At 36.3% G+C, this 20,488-nt stretch overlaps 2 protein-coding genes across 2 annotated transcripts; one reads left to right on the top strand and one right to left on the bottom strand.

Annotated features, from left to right (window-relative positions):
• Positions 1–1,279: 1,279 nt before the first annotated feature.
• Positions 1,280–8,212, top strand: LOC137953865 (protein IMPAIRED IN BABA-INDUCED STERILITY 1-like). The gene is made up of 9 exons (XM_068801403.1): positions 1,280–1,977; positions 2,277–2,561; positions 2,899–3,216; positions 4,077–4,304; positions 4,491–4,588; positions 5,689–5,794; positions 5,905–6,408; positions 6,491–6,623; positions 7,696–8,212. Exons 1-9 carry the CDS (start codon positions 1,621–1,623, stop codon positions 7,716–7,718), a joined length of 2,052 nt encoding a protein of 683 aa, XP_068657504.1. The 5' UTR covers positions 1,280–1,620; the 3' UTR covers positions 7,719–8,212.
• A 1,472-nt stretch (positions 8,213–9,684) lies between these two features.
• Positions 9,685–13,759, bottom strand: LOC137953866 (ran-binding protein 1 homolog c-like). Its single transcript, XM_068801404.1, has 4 exons — positions 13,457–13,759; positions 12,918–13,069; positions 12,672–12,797; positions 9,685–10,318 (listed from the first exon to the last, which is right to left on the bottom strand). Exons 1-4 carry the CDS (start codon positions 13,609–13,611, stop codon positions 10,095–10,097), a joined length of 657 nt encoding a protein of 218 aa, XP_068657505.1. The 5' UTR covers positions 13,612–13,759; the 3' UTR covers positions 9,685–10,094.
• Between the last annotated feature and the right edge of the window lie 6,729 nt (positions 13,760–20,488).

Raw genomic sequence — 20,488 nt, 5'->3', positions numbered from 1 at the left:
CAATTAAAGGTCTGCTGCTTGATACAGTTCCATTCAAAATTGCCTTCTTCCGTTTCGTTAGTCCTTTTTCAGAAGCTACAGAAGTAGTTAGGAAATTTGGAGAGGACAGGTTTGAAGTGAGGCAGGGCATTAATTAAAATTACAGAGAAGTGGGGGGTAGCGGCTGCTATGTTAACTGACCCAATTTGCGTCTTTTTCCTGCCGTTTACTACAGACGATCTGGAGGAAACTTGTATTTCTTCTCCAATGGAACCCACAGTCCTGCTACCCTCCATTAAAACTGGACTACTCATTTATGTATCAGAAACTAGAGATAACCAGTAGGCAATGTTACTCCTGTAATTTGCAAGACACCATATTCTTGAATCGCACTAATCAATTATGAACAATTAAAGAAGTGTAGGTCAATCATGAACCTTTTTTAAAGCTGAGATTCCACAAATGCAACGTTAAGGATTTATCTCAAGAAAAAACGGAGAGAGAGGGAGATGCACGACAATAATGGGTCCTACCCAACAAGCACGGGTGGGGGACGATGGTTGTTCCAGTGAAGGAGTGAGTGGAAAGAGAGGATGATTTCTTTTTTGCTTTTTTTTTTTTTTTTTCTTTACCAGTTTTCCTTCTTGGCAGAGGGAATTGTCGATTACCTTTCCCGGTTCCCCCCTTCCTTTATTTCTTTTAATCAGTGCTTCTCCTCTTTTGCTTTTGACTTGTCCCTTTCTATTCTCTGTAATTGTATCGCAGGCAATATTCCATGCTCCTCATTCTCCTCTGCGGTGTCGGGTATTCTCTGCTCGTGGGAAACCACAAACAGGAAAGATATCCAGACAAAATTGACTTGTCTGAACAATGTATGAAATGGAGGGAAAAACGCGGATTTCCAAAGTCCAATCTGTTCAGAAACTAAAACATTAATGGTTTCCTCCACCCGCTTTCACGTTACGGGGTCCACTTCAGAAGCGCTGGTTTGATATTGTATTCTCTTTGCGGGTCCCATGGCTCAATGGAGTTCGCCGAAGGAGATGGTGGATAGCGTAAGCAAGAAAGATGGATTCGGGTGGTTGAGGGGTAAAAGAAAGCAGTCCAACGGCTAGCTTTCACTGTCTACTTTTTGGGTAGTATACGGCATGGAGCAAGAGAGAAAGGCAGGTTCGGACCCACGAGGGTCCTCCGCGTTGATTCCGGGACGTTTGTTGCATTCTTTTAACTCATTAAAATCTTCTGTTTTTTTCTCCGTCTCGCGAAAATCACGCAATCCAGGGAGACATTCAAAAGGAGGAAAAAATTTCTCTGGGTTTTCAGCCATTCCCTCTTTCAAACACTTGTACAGCTCTTTCTTGCGATCGAGACCTTTTCTGTTCTGGTCTTACTGGATATTGCCAGTTCGCGAGTTTCCGCTTTACTCTGTTTCGTTAATTTCAGCTCGTTCATGATCTTGGTCTTCCCTGGCTACGTTTTTGGCTCAATTAAACCAGCTCCGTAAGAGCCGACCCTTGGTTTTTCCTTATTCTATCATTCTTCCCATTTTAAGTACACTCAATTCAACGGATTTTCTTCGGCTTCAATCTGGGTTTTCTCAGAGTACCCAATTCGGTCCATGTCGCCGCATTATAGTTCATAATGGGCTGCATTTCGTCGAAGCAGGCGGTTTCCGTCACACCGGCTTTGGACTACTCAAGCGCTTTCCGGGACCAAAATTCTAACATTTTGCTGTCATCACTCCGAAATCAGTCTGGTCGTTCTGATGGGTCGAAACACAATGCTGAAAGTGTTCTTGCAGCCGGTGAACCAGTGGAGCTGAGGAGGTTGAGTTCTCACGGGTCCCATTCGGTTAGCCTGAGATTGGGGAATTTGCACAAGTACGTAGAAGGGGAACAAGTTGCCGCTGGTTGGCCAGCATGGCTCACTGCTGTCGCGGGAGAGGCCATTCATGGATGGGTCCCTCTTAAGGCAGATAAGTTTGAGAAATTGGAGAAGGTATGTGAAATTCCAACCTGATACAATTTATTTTGGCCTCTTTGCTTTGCCTTTTTCCATTACCATTCGATAGATTTTGAAACGCCGGATTTTGTTTTCCATTACCATTGAGCCATTTCTTTTATTTACCTACTTTGATGTGCGATTTCTTAGTGACATACCCTTCATTCTTGCTCTCTTTCTTTTTGAATCGAAGTACAAATGAAATGTAACTAAACGTGTCTTCATGAGTTGCTTCATGTACATGTTATGCTACTATTTTCTTACTGAATGTTGTTAAATCTCTATTGCTCTGGAAGATAGGACAAGGTACATACAGCAGTGTGTTTCGAGCTCGTGATCTTGATACTGGAAAGATAGTAGCTCTGAAAAAGGTCCGGTTTGATAATTTTGATCCTGAAAGTGTGAGGTTTATGGCACGAGAAATTCAGATTCTTCGGAGGTTAGACCATCCAAATATTGTGAAGTTGGAGGGTTTGATTGCTTCAAAGTTATCATGCAGTATCTATCTTGTGTTTGAGTACATGGATCATGATCTTGCTGGTCTATCCTCAAGTCCTGATATCAACTTTAGTGAATCACAGGTTCGTTGATACTCCTTTGTGCTTTTCCTCAAAAAAAGGTTGAAGTGCATCTCTCTATGGTCCTTGAACCTGAAATTTATTGTCCAATGGACAACCATATATGATCAGAAGATTTCTGATTTAGTTTCCAGATAACCACAGTATATCTATTCCAATTATGAGACTTCCCAATTGATGTACTCTTCATGGTGTGAAAATCAATTTCTGGACCTGTAATTTCTTGCAGATTTGCCAATATTTTCCCATTTATAATTTCATCCGTCTGCTTGCCTTTCTTTTTTCTTGAATAACCGTTAATAAGGGAAAATATTTATGTGGGCCAGGGTATTTTGTGCAGGTCAAGTGCTATATGCACCAGTTGTTATCTGGCCTGAACCACTGCCACTCACGTGGCATCATGCATCGTGACATTAAAGGTTCAAATTTGCTTGTAAACAATGAAGGAATTCTGAAAATGGCTGACTTTGGTCTAGCAAATTTTTATAACAGTGGACAGAGGCAACCACTGACTAGTCGAGTAGTGACTCTTTGGTACCGTCCACCTGAGCTTTTGTTGGGGTCAACAGATTATGGTGCATCAGTGGATCTGTGGAGTGTTGGCTGTGTTTTTTCAGAACTTCTTCTTGGAAAGCCAATTCTACAGGGAAGAACTGAGGTGAACTTCTATGCAACATTTGAATTAGATTGTACCCGAATAAAAAAGGGCAGATGATTTCCATTTTTTTCATGGTTATATGTATTATATTTGGCATTTCCTTCTTCTTTAAATTTGCCTGAGTCATGCTGAGGTTGATTATTAGTAAAGTGTAATGTTGTACGCTGCATCATCAATGTGTTTCCAATATGGTGCCGTCAATATGGCTTTCCTCTTTCTGTTGTGATATTTTCTCTTCTTTACATGAAGTTAGTAGTTGGTAGCTTCTTGAATAATTTGAACAATTGACAATTCAGGACACTTCATAGCTGAAGTGACCCTTAAATTGTTTTTCTCCTGCATTTGACCTATTAATAAAGGAAAAGAGCAACAAGATGTAGAATTACTTTTAAATTTTTATGTATTGCAAGAAATGAGTATTGTTGAAGAGTAGATATGGAAATTTTTTACATGGTTCTCATAGTAAGAAGTCTCATAGGGCCAGAATTAATATGGTGAAATCTTACAGTTTTCACAAAAGAGTCTTAGTTAAAGGTTTTTTAGTAATGTTAATCTTCTATTTATGTTTAGTTGTTTAATTTTGTTAAGACTTATCTTTTAGTATTAGACTTTGGGTATAACTAGGACATGGGTAGTTTAATTGTAATATGATTTTACTTGTTCCTCTATTATAAATAGAGGTTCATTATACTCAGTTATAATCAAGTCAGTAAAGTTTCTCTCTTTTAAAAAAATTCAACATTAAATTTTGGATCTTGTGAATATGCTTATTTTGTCTGTATTTGTCTAGAGAAGGACATATTTGTAAGATTGTGTTGTGAGTTGGACTGAGAAAAGAACCGGTTATTGGCTGCCAACAGATTGAACAATTACACAAAATATTCAAGCTTTGTGGTTCACCTCCTGATGAGTACTGGAAGAAGTCCAAGTTGCCCCATGCTACTATTTTTAAACCGCAACAGCCTTATGAAAGTTGTCTTCGAGAGACCTGTAAACGTTTCCCTGCAACTACTTTGAGTTTGATTGAAACTCTGCTTTCCATTGAACCTTACAAACGGGGCACAGCTGCATCTGCTCTTAATTCTAAGGTAAAACCCTTACTCTAGAATGGTTTCTCTCATTTTGTACCCCTATATGTAACATTACTTTTCTGAATTTTTCCCTGTGTTTTTTCTCATTCAGAATAGATTTTAGTTCTTGTTAAATATTTGAGGCAACAGTTCTATTGTATAACATTTCTTCAATCGTTCTGAAAGTTTTTCAATTTTTACTAGTACTTCATGATGAAGCCTTATGCATGTGATCCTTCATCCTTGCCGAAGTACCCGCCAAACAAGGAGATTGATGCCAAGAGTCGTGAGGAGGCACGCAGGTAGATTTTTATTTAGCTTTCACTATCCTTATTTTTTGTTTGTGGCTTCATGAATTTTTGGAGCCAGATAGATTTGTCCATCCATGGAGCTATATTATTATTGTTAAATTGGGTCTAAGACCTATCCCAAAATGACTAGTCAACTTAGGAAACCTCTTTCCAAACTAATATACTCAAGATATTTGTACTCACTAATCCATGAAGGATTATTCCTTAACACACCCCCTCACGTTTAGGCCCTCTTTTATGGCTCTATAAGTGGATAATTTAGGTGTAGGCCCTCTTTTGTGGCTCTACAAGTGGATAGTTTAGGTGCAGGGCCACATATGAGTACCTACTCTGATACCATGTTAAATTGGGTCCAAGGCCTATCCCAAAATGACTTGCCAACTTAGGAAACCTCTTTCCCAACTAATAAACTCAAGTTTGTACTCACTGATCCATGTAGGACTATTCGTTAACAATTATTTTTAGGATAGTTTTTCCATTTACTTGTCTAATAAAAGTTTACTATGTCTCTTCTAGTAGATTTAACATTTTCTTCATAATCCCTTCTTAGTTGCATACCCTGTATATATAACTGGTGGCAGATACCTTGGCTATATAATTGAAACCAATTAAGCATAAATGTAGTTTGCTATAAGAAAATGATAATTTTATATATGGTACCCTTTCCTATGTTTTTCTTGTAGTCCCCCACCTAATTCCACTGCTATATGTTGATGTTCATAGCAGAAAGAAAGGGCTATTGAGCCTATTTATTTTGTATCTGACTAGAGCTCAGTAGAACTGGTTGCAGTGATTAAACCTATTCAAACCATTTGTCAAGCCCTTCAGGCTCTTGTAACAGAGAATATGATGACTGCTTTATGATAGGTTCATGAAACCCCAGTGCACACTTGAAGGGTGGACCAAAGTTGATCAAATTTTAGCCTTAAGTGCTCAAGCTTACTTCTTGACTTGTATGTTTGTTATTCAACAAAGCAGGATCAGTGAACATCTTATCAACTTTCATCTAACCTTGTATCTGCCCTTCTAGCTACCATTTCTTCTAATTTATCCAATTAATCGTTTTAACCAACTTCTTCTGACATATTCAGGAAGAAGGTGTCAGGTAGAGTACGTGGTTCTGAAGCAGGAAGGAAGCAAACAAAAGTAACTAAAGTTTCTTGGGAAGCAACTGGCCTCGGTAGATTGGGCACCTTGGTCTGTCTCTCTCTCTCAGCACACACACACACACACACACACATTCATATTTAAATGAAATTTATAATATGACAAATCATGGAATAAATATTTATGTACTTCTACTATAGGAGCCTTGCATTGAGAATGCTCAAGGAACCCATGATAGAACCGATGCGGAACCACATTGCCTAAAAGAAGATTGTCTTACTAAACAAAATGATGAGCCACGGCAAGCAGCATTTAATCCACCAGATGAGGCTTTCCATGCAAAACATAACTCCTTAGGCGACATTCCTTACTCGGGCCCACTTGTTCCTCCCTCTAATGGATTTGCATGGGTAAAGAAGCGAAAAGAGGCTAATCCTATCTCCAGATCACACAGTAGATCTAGTTCAAAGGGCCTTGTACCTGTGCCCGATTACTCTATAACACAGAGGAGAAATATTTCAAATGGTGGAGCTCGAGTTGATTCTAAGGGCCGTGACTATGACTTGGCCAAGCATGCAATGATGAAACAGTGGCACCAGTTTGAGCGTCCAGATTCATTTGATGGTTCAGATATGTTTCATTCTCAGGATTTCTCAGATGGGTTTCAACAAAGAGATGAGCTTCGAATTAGACGAAATGTTTTGGTAATTTTTTTATTTAATTTATCTTATGTTTTTTACTTCTCAAATGTTGTATTTATGCGTGAAGTTCTTTTGGAATTCTCAGGGTTACCAGGATGACGGAGAGAGAGTTGAATTCTCTGGGCCATTGATGTCTCAATTAAATAAGGTCGATGAGATCTTGCAAAGGAATGAACGCCACATTCGTCAAGCAGTTCGTCGTTCATGGTTTCAAAGAGGTCAGCTATGGATTTTTATTGTGGTTAAAATCTTGTTGTAACCTTCATAATTTCCTTTTTAGATGATTCAATGACTGCCAAAGCTCTCTTCTTGACTTTTTGTTCAAAGAGTCCTTATAAGCAGCCAATATATTCATATTTTAGGAATCAATAGGTCAGTCACATTAACAGAGTGATTTTGTTGTTGGTCCACCTTGAAAGAAAAACACGATCTATTACTGAAGTCTTAGCTATGTCAAGTGCATGAGAGACTTGGTTATTTTTATTTCTATCAGAAACTTTTTTCATGACCAGACTTTGGGTTCAGTTGAAGTGGCAATTTTTTATTTCCCATGAAACCCTGTTTCTGAGTCTAAAAGTAACTTGATCTAGCATTGTCTGGTTGGTTATTCTAAAATTTGGAGTAATGTAGTTTTTCTTTTATCCAATGGAAACTCTGTTTCTCAAAAATTTCACTTTTTTTCTAAAAATAAAAATAAAAAAAATTATGTTTTCAAGAGGTGTACACAACCATGTCTAGTTCAACATAACTGATTTTTCCAAACATGTTGAAAGTTTTGACAGCTTTGCTCCATTGGTGTCATACTAATTTTCTTATATTAAAGAAAAATGCCGCCTTCTGGGTAAGGATTTGATGTTAGTTTGTTGGATTAACTCCTGGTCTGAGCAAAGACATGCCTCAGTCAAGGTAGTGTAATACTTGTTTTTTTGCTGAACAGATACTGTTATTCCAAGACTAAAATATATAATTAAAGTAAACAAATCAAAAAGAAGCTTGAAGTGATTCCCCCCACCTTCTTTCTTGTTTGTAACTTCTTCTGGTGAAGGTTTGCAACCAAGTTCCTTGCTTTTTTCCACATTAAACCCTTCCCAGTACTGGGAGAAAAATTGACCGTTGTGGTGTTCATGTTCATCTGCCTACGTGGTAGTACTTGGGAGGGGTTAATGTGGTTTCTGTAGTGATGAGTTTTGACAGTTAGAAAAGCAATGAGAGACAAATGTAAATTGTTTAAATGGAAGGAAAAGGAATAGTAGGAAGATCTAATGCATCCATGTGTGAATATGATGACAGGGAAAAAGCAGCAGGGGAAATGACACACTGCTACGAAAGATCAAGGAAGTTGATGATAAAGCCCCTTCATGTATGAGGCATCAATTTGGGTCAAGTGTTTGTTACTCATCAATCACCTGCCAGTGGGAGAGGATCAGTCAGATATCCGACAATCACTTCCTCGACCCAACATCCAGTTCATTCATGTATATTCTCTCAATGATCGAGAAGGCGAGAAAAAGCCCAAAATTACAGGAAAATATTTTGGGTGTTGCAAGTGAAGGTGGCTAGTACCAGAATGCAAATACTATGCCACTATGCCACTATGTAGCTGTTTGTATGAAGTTCACAATGAAAGTTTTTACTGTACCATCAGGTTGGAGCCTGATTACTGAAATGTACAAATGAGAAGTAAGAGAGTAAAGGGCTGCAATGCTACCAACTTCAGATGATTATTTCCTTCAAATATGACATGTGGGTAAGCAGTATTGCGTGTAAGGTATTATTCAAGTTCTTATGATCTTCTGTTTTTCCTTCAGTAGGAGTTAAAACTGAAGTTTTAATTTCCTGCACCCGTGAATGATATAGCATCAAGCCACTGACCTCCTGGCAATGCTGTTTTAACTTAATCTTGTAATCATTTGTAGGCCTCATATATACTAATGGTTCGTGAAATTAGCTTATTTGTATTGTGACTCGCTTCTGCTTGTTGTTTTTACATGCCACTCCTCGGTATTTCAAGTTTCAACCTAGCAGAGCTTAGTATTGTTGTGAAAGGAAATAATTCCAGTCCCTCTTCTTTATAGCTTTCTTCCTACCTTTCTTGTTTTATAGCCCAGAACATGTGTTTAAAACTCGTTTCTGTTCTCTGAAGAAATGAGATTAAGATGGCAATATTTTTGTATGAGAGGATGTGGAGAAAACACCAAGAATTTGGTCAAACATAACCATTTTTTATGCTCTTATTTTTCTTTTGCCCTACCCAAAAAGCCAAGCATAAATGAATTTTTATATTCATCATGAACTTCATAAATGAAATTGAAACGGAAGCGTGAACGCTTACTTCTAGTCATGTTGATCAAATTCCAAAAGTTGTAGAAAATCGTCTCGTCTATTCAGAAGCTCCTCGATGGAGAGGTCTCACAAGTTACCTTTGCTAGACCCAATCCTTATTTCATAAACTCTCTTTTTTTCGCCAAGAGAGTGAGTGGTTACAATTGCCCACTATCCCTACATCTAAGGGAGTTACGGGTCAAATTAGAAAATAGGGAATTACTAACCCTACTCCCATGATCAAACTCATCTTGTGAGTCATTATATACAGGTGTACACGGGTAACAAAATACAAAGGGTAATGGGTATACTCCATTTTTTGGTTCTATTTACTCTAATTCCTATTTTGTTACATGATTCACCTGAAATAGGGAATGAGGTGCATAGCTAAGTGACCATCTAAGTTACATGTGATGAAAAATCTCTTGACGAATTGAGACCAAAGCAAATAATTAAAGACACTTTAAATAAATAGTAGTAATTATTAAATAAACATGTTTCTCAAATTCATGGAAATAATGGGAATTTTTTTAGCAATGATCAAACTTAGATTTGAGGATTTTGAAACCAACATATGTAAGGGAAAAATACTTTGGGTTTAATCATTATTATAAAACCAAGATTAGATCAATCGGTACAACCGGGCAGGCCCATTGACCCGGTTAGGTTTCCTATAATGATCAAGGTTATCTCAACCATCCAAATCAATGATTATCTCAGTTATTCGATCAACGGTTATCTCAACCTTCTAATCATAATCGGACGATTAAGATAACCATTTCACATATTTCACACCAAATGGTTTTTCGAATTGGATCAACAGTATACAAACCAATTGTTTTGGACCAACTAGGTCAAAATCTTCCACCAAGAAGGAAACAAAAGAGGGTAGGAGAAGACCTAAAGAAGAAGAGGAACCACATAAGAGAAGGCCCAAGTCCTGCCCATGAAAACCAGTAGAAAGCAAACTCAATAGAGATACATAACAAACACACAAGAAAACATTTCTCATGAAGTATAGAAGTGCTCAAAACTGAACAACCTTACATATATGAGAAGCGACGATCATCCGCCAGAGAAACAACTAGCAAACAAGATGAAAATTCCCAATCCCCAGTCACCTATTGCCTTTACCCCGGATCCCAATTCCGAACCGGAGCCCAAATTACATGAGAATCAATAATTCATAAAAAAACTCCATGCAAGGATAGAGACTCAAACCCTAACTTCCACAAATGCTGATGATTTGATTCCGAAAAAAATATTGACGTTTTGAAATGGGATTGTGAGACCTCAAACCACCACTTAACCAAATTAAAGATGTGCAGAAACCAAATCATCCCCAAATTAAGAGCAATCGAAGGGGTCTATTCTGACTTCTTCTCTTCCTCTGCTGTTTTCTCAGAGCTGCTAGCTTCTTTTTTCTCTTCCTCAGCAGCTGCAGGTCCCTCTTTCCCCTTTGCCTCTTCTGTCTTGCTTTCTGTGACAGACAATTTATCAATGAGGTCAGCAGCAGAATTGCCATCTTTCTCATCTTTCTTAGCTTGAGAATGAGCAATCTCTTCCACCATCTCCATGAAGTTCCTGCAGTCTGAAAGAACAAAGATATCAGACCACATTTCAAGCACTATTAAAGAAAACATTGTGTGAATAGCAAATTAACTGATTATATTTACTGATAAGAACAAAGAAATTTTTAAATATAAAGGGCACCTTGAATAATAATAAATAATAATTACATTGTCACAAAGAAAATCCTATCACTTGCGGGCATGTACTCTAATTCCTAACAATAACTAGATTGCATTTTTTTTCAGAATGAAGTGCACAATTTTTTCTGCCTTGTCCAGTTCGACATTCAGTAAATAATATATGACTAACTGCAAACTCCTTTTTTTTTTTTTTGAATGATGAATTTTTTTATGAGGAGCAACGCTACAAACAAGGGACATACTAAGCCCAGAAACAAGATCAAATTATGTAAACTCCTTATTGTCACAAACAAAATAGACCACAGTGAAACATTACGAGCAGACAGTTGAGTATCAAGGACTCACATATAACAACAATGTTGATTTAGGACAGCCAATACTTCCACTAAAACTTCCACAACAGGTAAGGAACGACACATATTTACACAATTGCATAGTTAAAAATCTAATGAAAAGATAACCTGTAAATAGAAATAAATCAACACAACCAATATAATAACACTAAAGGCCTATTAAAAGTTGTAAAAATATAAGTAAAACTAAACTGTGATTTCTTTAACGACACACTTTCTTAGATTAAGTCATCAATATATCAGCCAAGGTTCTTTCTAGGACTAGAGCAGGAAGGGGGTTAAACTACCTTCCCAGAAGCGGGATAATCAAACAAAGATACAATGACTTTTCCTTATCTCTGTTAATAAGAATAGCAAGGATATTTTATGAAATGAATAAATTTGCAAAGCCTATAAAAACAGTATAATTTTTATTTTTTTTACAGAGGAGCTTCACTTCCATCTTTTCAAGAAAAAAATGCCATAAATAGAGCACATTTTGTAAATATCACTTGTATAGAACAAAGAAGCCCAAAGCAACAGGAAACTAACAAACAATGATCAATAAAGAATAAATGAAGTATCACTCTTGCAACATTATGGACCTGTCTGCCAGTAAATTTCTTCCCAGGAATCTCTCTAAATGAATTAAAAATTGCATAAAGTTAGAAAGCAAAAAGAAGGTAACCCATTACCAAACCCCAGATAAATGCTCTTACAATTTCGCAACGGGTAAGTGATTACAAATTTAACACAATGTAACCAAAGAAAGTGTGAAATAGAGCTACAATGCATAATCTGTAAAGGTAAATAAAATCATGGAAAACAATAAAATAACATTAAAAACCTATGAAAAGCTATAAAAACATTTAATAAATACAGCAAGAAAATCATCAATTTAAATAGTTTTTAGATAATCGTCCATCACATTTTCAATAATTATGCCATCCAATGTATACATTGGAAGAGACTCAAATTACAAATCAAACTTCCCATATGCTGGGCAATCAATTATAGAATGATTTTTACCTATATCTATTTTGTCCTGGAAGTAGAACTCAAGAACATGGATACTCTTATCAATTATGGATAGTAAGGATTTTATTTCAATATCCATTTCACAGCCAGCTAAAAAACAAAAAATAAAATTATATCCCATAAATCAAAATAACTTTTTTAAACAAGCGAACTATAGTGAAAGTGAAGAAACTATAATTAAAAGTAAAGAAAATCAGAAACAGAAAATATTTTGAAAATACAGCCATATAAAGCAGTAAAAATTTATAACGATATAATAAAACAGATCAATCAAGCACAAAACAACCTGTATTGCAACATTTTGAAATTTTAAAAATGCATGCAATCGGGCTTCTCTCTTACATGCTTTTATTGCTCTATAAATGTCTTCCCCAAAGTCTCTTAAAAAAATCTTTTTTTTTCATACACAATGAAATTTGTTTCTCATTATCTTCAAAAAATCCACAGTAAGAGATCAGAAGGCTTTCTACAAATCCTTCAGGCAAGATTAGTGCACATTATTATTGCTCATAAAATCTGAACCCTTAACATAACTTGAAACCATAATCACTTCCCCAAGTATGGATGAAAATTAAATGTTTCAATCAAAGTGCACATCAGTAAATGGGACACAGCAAAAAGGCAAAATTTTACAACATATTCAAGAGCACAGATCCATAAAGAAAACAGCTCAAGTAGGCTAAAGAATCTGCATACAAGCAAATCCAAAGAATATATCATGATTTAGTAAAAGGAAATTGAACAAAAGAACATATTCAATCAATAGGTTTACCGGTACATCACAGAACTGCATACATAAAAGTGGATCTCTAAAACACGTAAAACAGTAAAAGACAGAATCACCAAGGATTGCACAACTTACTTTCAACAGAACCAAATCTAATACAAAAGAACTCCTCTTTCAGTTCACCATTGGAGTAATCAGGTGCATGCCAGACGCATGATTTATCATTCCCAGCATGCTCTTGAATCGATATTGATGGAAGAACTGAAAAATAGAAAACGAATCAGAAAATCTAAATGGAAAAAACGGTACCAATCCATAGAATTAGTTCATTGTACATTAGTACTTAGTTGCAATAAGTAATATAATAGAGCAAAATCCAACCATAATGATTAGCACAGATCTTGAGCGTCTTCGATTGGCGCATGACCAACCGAACTTTCCCAGTCTCCTTATGCTTTAGAAGCTTCACTGTACCACCTCCTCGTTCCTTCCACTGATTCCCCTCCTTGTCAAACCGGTAAAGCTTTGCTTTACTGCAGGACAAGGAACCAAACGATTAATCAGTAAAAGGTTGCAAGACATAATTGTAACCGAAAAATGAAGAGCATAAAACAACTTAAGTAAAAAACCGCCAACACACTCCTCAGATCAGCGGCTTTAACCTCAGAGGAAAACCTGAGTATACAGATTTACGGAACGAAAAAGATAAAAACGGCAAATGACACATGATCATAACTGGTCATCAATTTCCGCGCAAAATACCTCCAGAATCACTAAGACAAGATTCAATAGACTCAAAAAACAATATAAGCTCACAAAACAATTGACAGCGGCCAGAGTAGCACGACAACCGAACTCGAGCGAGAGGGAATTGAAGTAGCAGTGGCCGAAACAAGAATAGAAATATCAGAAACACTTACAGATCGAGGAGGACTTCTTCTTCCTCTTCACCGGTAGTAACTGCCACTTCCTCAAGTCTAACAATGGGTGCGACCTGAGCCCCAGTGTCTTCGTCCTCACCCGGAGCGGGCTCCGAAGTCTCCTCCTCTTTACGCTCCGGATCCGTGCTTGCCATGGCTGACGAGGGCTGGAGAAAAGGGAATGGGAATTAAAGAGCAGGAAAAGAAGGAAGATAGTGTTAGGGTTTTAGAGGTGGGAAGCGAGACGAGCGAGCGGAATTTATTGAGCAGAAGGGTTTCTTTCTTAAGCACCGTTAACATAAAATGGGGACTGATCCAATGCGAAACAGCCTTCTTCGAAATGAAACATGCAAAACATTACCGTGAGCGTTGGATCCACCGTTAAATGATCGGATGGCTGCTGTTTCATCAACAAGAAAAATTTACTGATCGGGTGTGTTGGGAACATAGAAATCGGAGAGAAAAGAAAAGGAAGAGAAGAGAAGGAAAAAGAGAAAAAAAAGGTCTTTTGTTTTTCTCTTTAGAAAATGGAAGAGACGTAGGATTACTTTAAATAGAATTTCGGACGCATATATGAAATTCATAAATTTAAATCGTACCTCAGCTTTTGGCAAATAAAACTTCTCAGCTATCATCTCCGACAAACAAAATGTCTCGTCTATCATAGAGGTTCAACCACCATCAGTGGAAAACCATCTGACGGATGGGTCACTTAAGTGATAGATCGTGACCCGTCATAGTTTATCTTGTTTTGATGTATGTGGAAAATAAAAAAGAAAAAAATAGTAATATTGTATAATTTTTATGATAAAAATTTTCTTTCAAGTTTCTAGTTATTTTCTTTTCTCCCCAAATTGCATTATTTTGTGAAAGAAAATTTATTAACTATTTTTTCTCTTATTTTTGTTCCTCTCGATGATTCTCCGTTGCCAAACAACAAAAATAATTTTCTCTTCCCTTATCTCTCCTTTTTTTTCCTTTTTGTTTCTTAGCTTAGGCCTATGGAAACAAGTCATGAAAGCTCTTAGAATATTTATATTTCTTTCACTAGACATCATTTAAGAAAATTGACGTTTGTTTTAAATGTGGCAAAACCACGACATAGAAGAAACAAGTACCCTAACAGAAGGAAAACCCCATCCTCAAACAAGGATCCAAAGAATAAGAAGAAGAAAGTTGTTAAAAGGCGCCCACATGTGTAGGGGTGGCATGACTTGTAAATAAGATGAACTTCTATAGGTTCATCTTATGTCTTTATCGTTTTGAAGCTTGTAGCCCTAAGGGTATTGTAGTTATTATAAATAATTTCCCACAACTATAAATATAGCCTCAAGGCATGGGGTAGAGCATTCAAGCATCTTCCTCTCGGCTCAAATTCGTCCATACACCTCTCTCTCTTTTCTTCATCCTTCTCTCCCTTGGCTTCTTCTCTCCTCTCTCCCAAGTGCTAAAATTCTTCTCCTCTCTCATTCCTTTGAGATATTTTGTGTTTATGTAATGTCCCTAGCAAATCAACACCTCTCTTATAGCCATTCTTTTCTAAGAATTCGCTTAATCTTTCATAACACTCTTGGACCTTGCTTTAACCCATACAATACTTTATGCAGGTTGTATACATGGTAAAACTTACTCACATATTCAAATCCTTTGGGTTGTTCAACTTAAACTTCTTCTTGTATGTACCCATTCTAAAATGTGTTCTTTACATCCATATGGAACAATTTGAATTTCATATGACAAACATAGGCTAGTAGGATTCAAATTGCCTCTAGTCTTGCCACGGGTGCATAGGTTCCTTCAAAATCTACACCTTCTTGGTTAAACCTTTTGCAACTAATTTGGTTTTGTTTCTCACTATTTGATTTTCTTCATTCGCTTTATTCCTAAAGACCCATTTTGTTCCAATAACTTGTTGATTTTCGAGTCTAGGTATTAGAATCCAAAATTTGTTTCTTTCAACGTGATTCAAATTTTTTTTGCATTGTCATAATCCAAAAGTCATCTTTTTAAGCTTTGGCAAAACATTTGGGCTCTGTTTGAGAAACAAAATGCACTATTTACAATAGTCTCATGAGTTGCTCTTCTAGTTGCATTTTTTCCTTGAGGGTCACCAATGATTTGTTCTAGAGGATGATCAGCCATGAACTTGTTTTTTGGCTCTCCATAGGTGGTTTTTCTTGGTCATTCGAATCAATTGGGCTCTCTTCAAGATTTTGGTCTTGAGGTTGAGATCCCTGGGATGACTCGAAGGGGTTCCCTTCTTTATAATCAAAATTTAGTGTTGGGAGTTAGTTTTGGAGAATCCAAATCATTAAACTCAACATGAATTGACTCATCTACTCTCATAGATGTCTTGTTATATACTCTATAAGTTTTGTTATGAGTAGAAAACCCCAAGAAAATTCTTATATCAGCTCTAGAGTCAAATTTCCCTAATTTTTTCTTTGGTTCTTTCGATATGAATATTTGCATCCAAAGGTTTTGAAATATGTAATGTTGGGAAGGGTGCCCATATACAACTCATACAAAGTTTTGTTGAGAAGTAGTCTTATGCTTATTTGATTAATGATATAACATCCCGTGTTCACAGCTTCGACCCCAAACGTGTGGCATATTGTATCCATGAAGCATAGCTCTAGCCATTTCAATTAAGGTCTAGTTTCTTCTCTTGACAACACTATTTTGTTGAAGAGTTCAAGGAGCTGAGAATGTATAGTCTATACCATGCTTTGTGCAATATTTCTCGAAATGTGAATTTTCAAATTCTTCTCCATCGTCACTCCTAATTTTGATAATGTTGTAGCCTTGTTCCTTTTGAACTTTTTCACTTAATTTGACAAAGGATGGAAAAACATCATCCTTGTGGGTAAGGAAATCTACCCATATCAACTTTGAATAGTCGTCTACTATCACTACGGTGAAACACTTTCCATTTAAGCTTAAGGTTCGGGTAGGTCCAACTAAATCCATGTGGATTAGTTGAAGAGGTCAAGAGGTTGAAACTACATTTTTTGTCTTGAACGAGGTTTTGTGTTGTTTTCCAAGTTGGCAAGCATCACTAGGTTTCTCTCTTGAAATTTTTTATCTGGTAGTCCTCTCACTGCCACAAATAAATGGCACTAGTTGAGGGTATATTTACTTTGTTGGCAACATAGAGATTCCTGTTTCTATGTCCCTTTAGTACTAGTTCATCATTTTCATTCTTTACTAAGCATTTGTCTTACTCAAATGAAACTTATTTCTTTTATCTCAATATTGACTAATGCTAAGTAAGTCATGCTTCAACCCTTCAACATAATAAACATCAAATATGAAAGAAGTTGAGGGGCCAATTTTACCAATTCCTTTTATGGTACCTTTACTATTGTCTCCAAGAGTTACATGACCTCCATCTTTGGGATTGAGTTTAACGAACTTCTTTTTGTCACCATTCATGTGCTTTGAGAAACCGTTGTCCAAAATCCAAATATTTTTTGTGCCTTGGCTCGGACACATACCATTTTCGGAAGTTGTAGACTCATTATCATTTTCTTCAAAAGTCATGAGTCCTACATAACTTTCTTCTTCTTCCGAGTGGCTAGACTCATCCTCCATTGTATCCCAAGCTAAGATCAAAACTTTCTTCTTCTTGTCCTATGGATCTTTTCTTGAGAATGGGGTTCTTTCTTCCAATTTAGAACATTTGTTCCTTCTATGTCTCAATTTACCACACTCAAAACAAACATCAATTTTCTTTTAAAATTTGTCATTTCGAGCTTTGAATTAGCCTTATCTGAACTTTCACTTCTCCGTATACACTCTTTGAAGATGTCTAGTGATACAATTTATTTCATCTGAGCTCTCTTCACTAGAACTACTTTCAGCATATGTTTTGGCCTTAAGAACAATGTTTTCTTCTTAGGTTGTTATTCGTCTACATCTTTAGGTTCAATCTCATATGTGAGAAGAATTCCAAGTAGTTCTTCTGAGCTAATGGTTCTAAAGTTAGCATTCTCACTGATGATTATCTTCCTCATATCCCATAACTTTGGAAGTGCCTTAAGCTTATCATTCTTCCTATACTAGGAAATTATTCTCCTAAGATATTCAACTCATTTATAATATGAGTGAACCTTAAGTTCATCTCAACAATTAACTCAACCGGTTCCATCTTAAATTCACCATATTGGGCTATCAACAGACTGATTCTAGAGTCTTTTACTCTAGTGGTTCTTTCATGTGTGACCTCAGGTTTTTCTTAAATTTCCTTAGTTGTCTTACATGTGGAGACCCTATTGAACTCGTTTGGTCCTAAGGCACATAACAATAGGTTTACGGCCTTGGAGTTTGTTTTGAGTTGTTACTTGTCTTCCCTAGTTAATTCACTAAATTCCTTTACAACCAAGATGCCACTTTCAAGCTTTTTGAGCCCGAAGGGTCCATTCTTGGTTACATGCCAAATGTCCCGATCCATGGATTGAAGGAAAAAACCCATTCTTACCTTCCACTATCCAGAATTCATTCCATTGAATAACGGTGGGCGGTTGGCAGATTGTTCTTCAGGAAGGAGCAATTTATCTTGAGATACCATTTATCGTTTTTCAAAATCAAGAAAATTTTGAGTTCAATTAAGTTTTTGGCCTGCACTGATACCAATTGTTGGCCCATGTGGCTCCTCAAGAGCGGGGGATTGAGATATTCAAATTAAATTTTTTTTGTGCAAGAAAATAAAATACCATGCAATTAAGCAATTCAATGTAAGTAGAATCATGCACACACCATATGGGGAAAAAAGTTATTTTTTTATGTTCCCCTAGTGGTAGTGACCGTCCAAGAACCCTTGTTTGGGAAAATTTTCACTATTACGCTCTAATAGCTGGAAAATACAAAGAAATTTCAGTTCTCTTCAGCCACGTATAACTTAATACACAATTTTTATACAACCCAATATCCCCAAGAGATTGTTGCAAAATTCTAGCTCTAGCTATGTCTTTCTATCTAGATTATCAGGTTCTAGATAAACCTCTCACAATAACATAAAAGAAAGGGGAAAATGTGCAACCTTACTTGGAGAGATGTTTCTCCTTGAGAGATTTCAAACTTTCTCCTCCTTTGTAGTACGTTGTAGAATGATCAAGGAGCATGTACTATCATGCATGCAAGGATGATTGAAAGTGATAAAGATTTTATAAAGTGGGATCACTCAAAAACACTTTTGAAAGGGAATTTGCAAGATAAAGCTTGGTGGCTTGAATATATGTCAATAAATGTCATGCCTCTCTTTACACATGATTTGGTGGGGGTATTTATAGCTTCCCCAACTCAAACTAAGCGTTATTTTCCCATTGGCAAAAATCAGACCGTTGATTGGTCGATCACTAGTAAGTGATTGATCGATCATTCGATCATAACGACTACTTTTTCTTCACAACGACTATTTATTGATCAATGGATTGATCAATCAACATGTTACTGTTGCTCCAAAAAATTTAAGTTGATCAATCATTTCTAATGGTTGATCGATCAATCTCGATTATCTTTGGTTGTGCAATGCAAGTATGATCAATCAATGTATTTTCATTTCATTGATTTTGCTTTAAGTCCGTTACTGGCAAGGTTCTACCTAATCAATCAATCTAGTGGGATGATCAATCATTCCATATTAATTCAGCTTGCTTGGATAGCTATGACCGATCGATCCTTATTTTTCTTAATGATTGATCAATCAATTATGGTTGATCGATCATGTTTTATATATTTTAGCCTACACAGTTCTGGATGATCGATCATAGTCAATCACTAATCGATCATTCTAATGCCAGATATGTTTATATATCTTTAGAAAGCATGAGAATCTCTCTAAGTGCTTTAACATGTTTCTAAATGATATGTATGATGATTCTAAACATGTATATGCAATTTTATATCCTAAAGCTCCGATCTTCACAAGTACTTAAGGAATAGGAGTTAGAAAAAACTTTCTTACATAATATGATTAAGTTTAACCATTTGTCTATTGAAGCTTGAACTCAATATTCACGTTGGCTTCTTCCTTGTGGGTGCTTCTTCAAGTGATGTTATTCATTTTGTGCTTGAGGTCTTCATTTTGGTTTCGATGTTTTAGACTTTGAGATGCTCTTGAAGGTTAAGTATCTGAAATACTAGATTTGTAAGTTATTAGTTCAATTAAGTTTTGTTATCATAAAAAAACAATGTGAATCAACCTATGGTCAACACTTTTGTTAGATCTAAGTTGGATTGCCTAGTGTATTATTGGAAAATCCCCTTACGGTTCTTAGTTATATGCCTAGTGTGCTATTGTAAATCTATGTGAGGTTGTGTATTATAAATTTATTGTAATCAATTGAATAACCTAAGTCCTTATGTGGGTAACATTATAAATTGGTTTTACAGGCAATTTGACGTAAGTACCACTTGGCAAACGTAATAGAATCAAATTGTAAAATACCTTGGCAGTGGACCAACAAACCAAACAACAATGCGAACCATTATAAAATCTTCATATATTTTTTTTAGACTTGAATGTTTGTGCATGCACATTTGTTTGTTAATTGACTTGGCACATTGAAGTACAACTATGATTATCAACACATTTTGGCTTGTTCCTTAGTGGACCTAATAGTTATAATCGGACTTGAGACCTTTGAGTTGTAAGTGTCGCCCAACTTTTTACTTAGTGGATTCTACTCCTAAGTGCAAACATTTAGGGAGTGGGTCAATTTGAGTTTAGATTGTGAACCACTACAGATCAAGTTTTTTCATTGTGGGGTTGACCTTTTGGATATTAATTTAAAATTATTTTATAAAATCAAATGAACACAAAAAGGTGAGAATACACTAAGTGTAAGTACAACACATAGGATGGTGACCACTTAATTAGTTAATTAGGCTTTAAGTCCATGAACCTCATCACCTCCTAATTTCACTTGATTTGAGATGCATGATTCTCACATAAATAAATCATTTGGTAAAAAGTTTTATTCCAAGAGAAACTCATCCCAGAGCAAGATTGTACTATGGATTATACTCGAA

The sequence above is a fragment of the Aristolochia californica genome, unplaced genomic scaffold, assembly GCF_029961685.1.
Source record: "Aristolochia californica isolate CCGP_79_NKW_82.1479 unplaced genomic scaffold, dmAriCali1.0.hap1 SCAF_16, whole genome shotgun sequence".
NCBI classification, from domain to species: domain Eukaryota; kingdom Viridiplantae; phylum Streptophyta; class Magnoliopsida; order Piperales; family Aristolochiaceae; genus Aristolochia; species Aristolochia californica.
This window is presented reverse-complemented; position numbering and strand designations above follow the sequence as displayed.

Bases quoted from the DNA above. Each gene is read 5' to 3' on its own strand.
- LOC137953865 (XM_068801403.1), top strand. From the start codon at position 1,621: ATGGGCTGCATTTCGTCGAAGCAGGCGGTTTCCGTCACACCGGCTTTG. The intron at 1,978-2,276 runs GTATGTGAAATT...TTGCTCTGGAAG, and splicing joins AGTTTGAGAAATTGGAGAAG to ATAGGACAAGGTACATACAG. The intron at 3,217-4,076 runs GTGAACTTCTAT...GGCTGCCAACAG, and splicing joins TTCTACAGGGAAGAACTGAG to ATTGAACAATTACACAAAAT.
- LOC137953866 (XM_068801404.1), bottom strand. From the start codon at position 13,611: ATGGCAAGCACGGATCCGGAGCGTAAAGAGGAGGAGACTTCGGAGCCC. The intron at 12,798-12,917 runs GTTGGATTTTGC...TCTATTTTTCAG, and splicing joins GATCTGTGCTAATCATTATG to TTCTTCCATCAATATCGATT. The intron at 10,319-12,671 runs GTAAGTTGTGCA...TTGTTCTTTCAG, and splicing joins TAGATTTGGTTCTGTTGAAA to ACTGCAGGAACTTCATGGAG.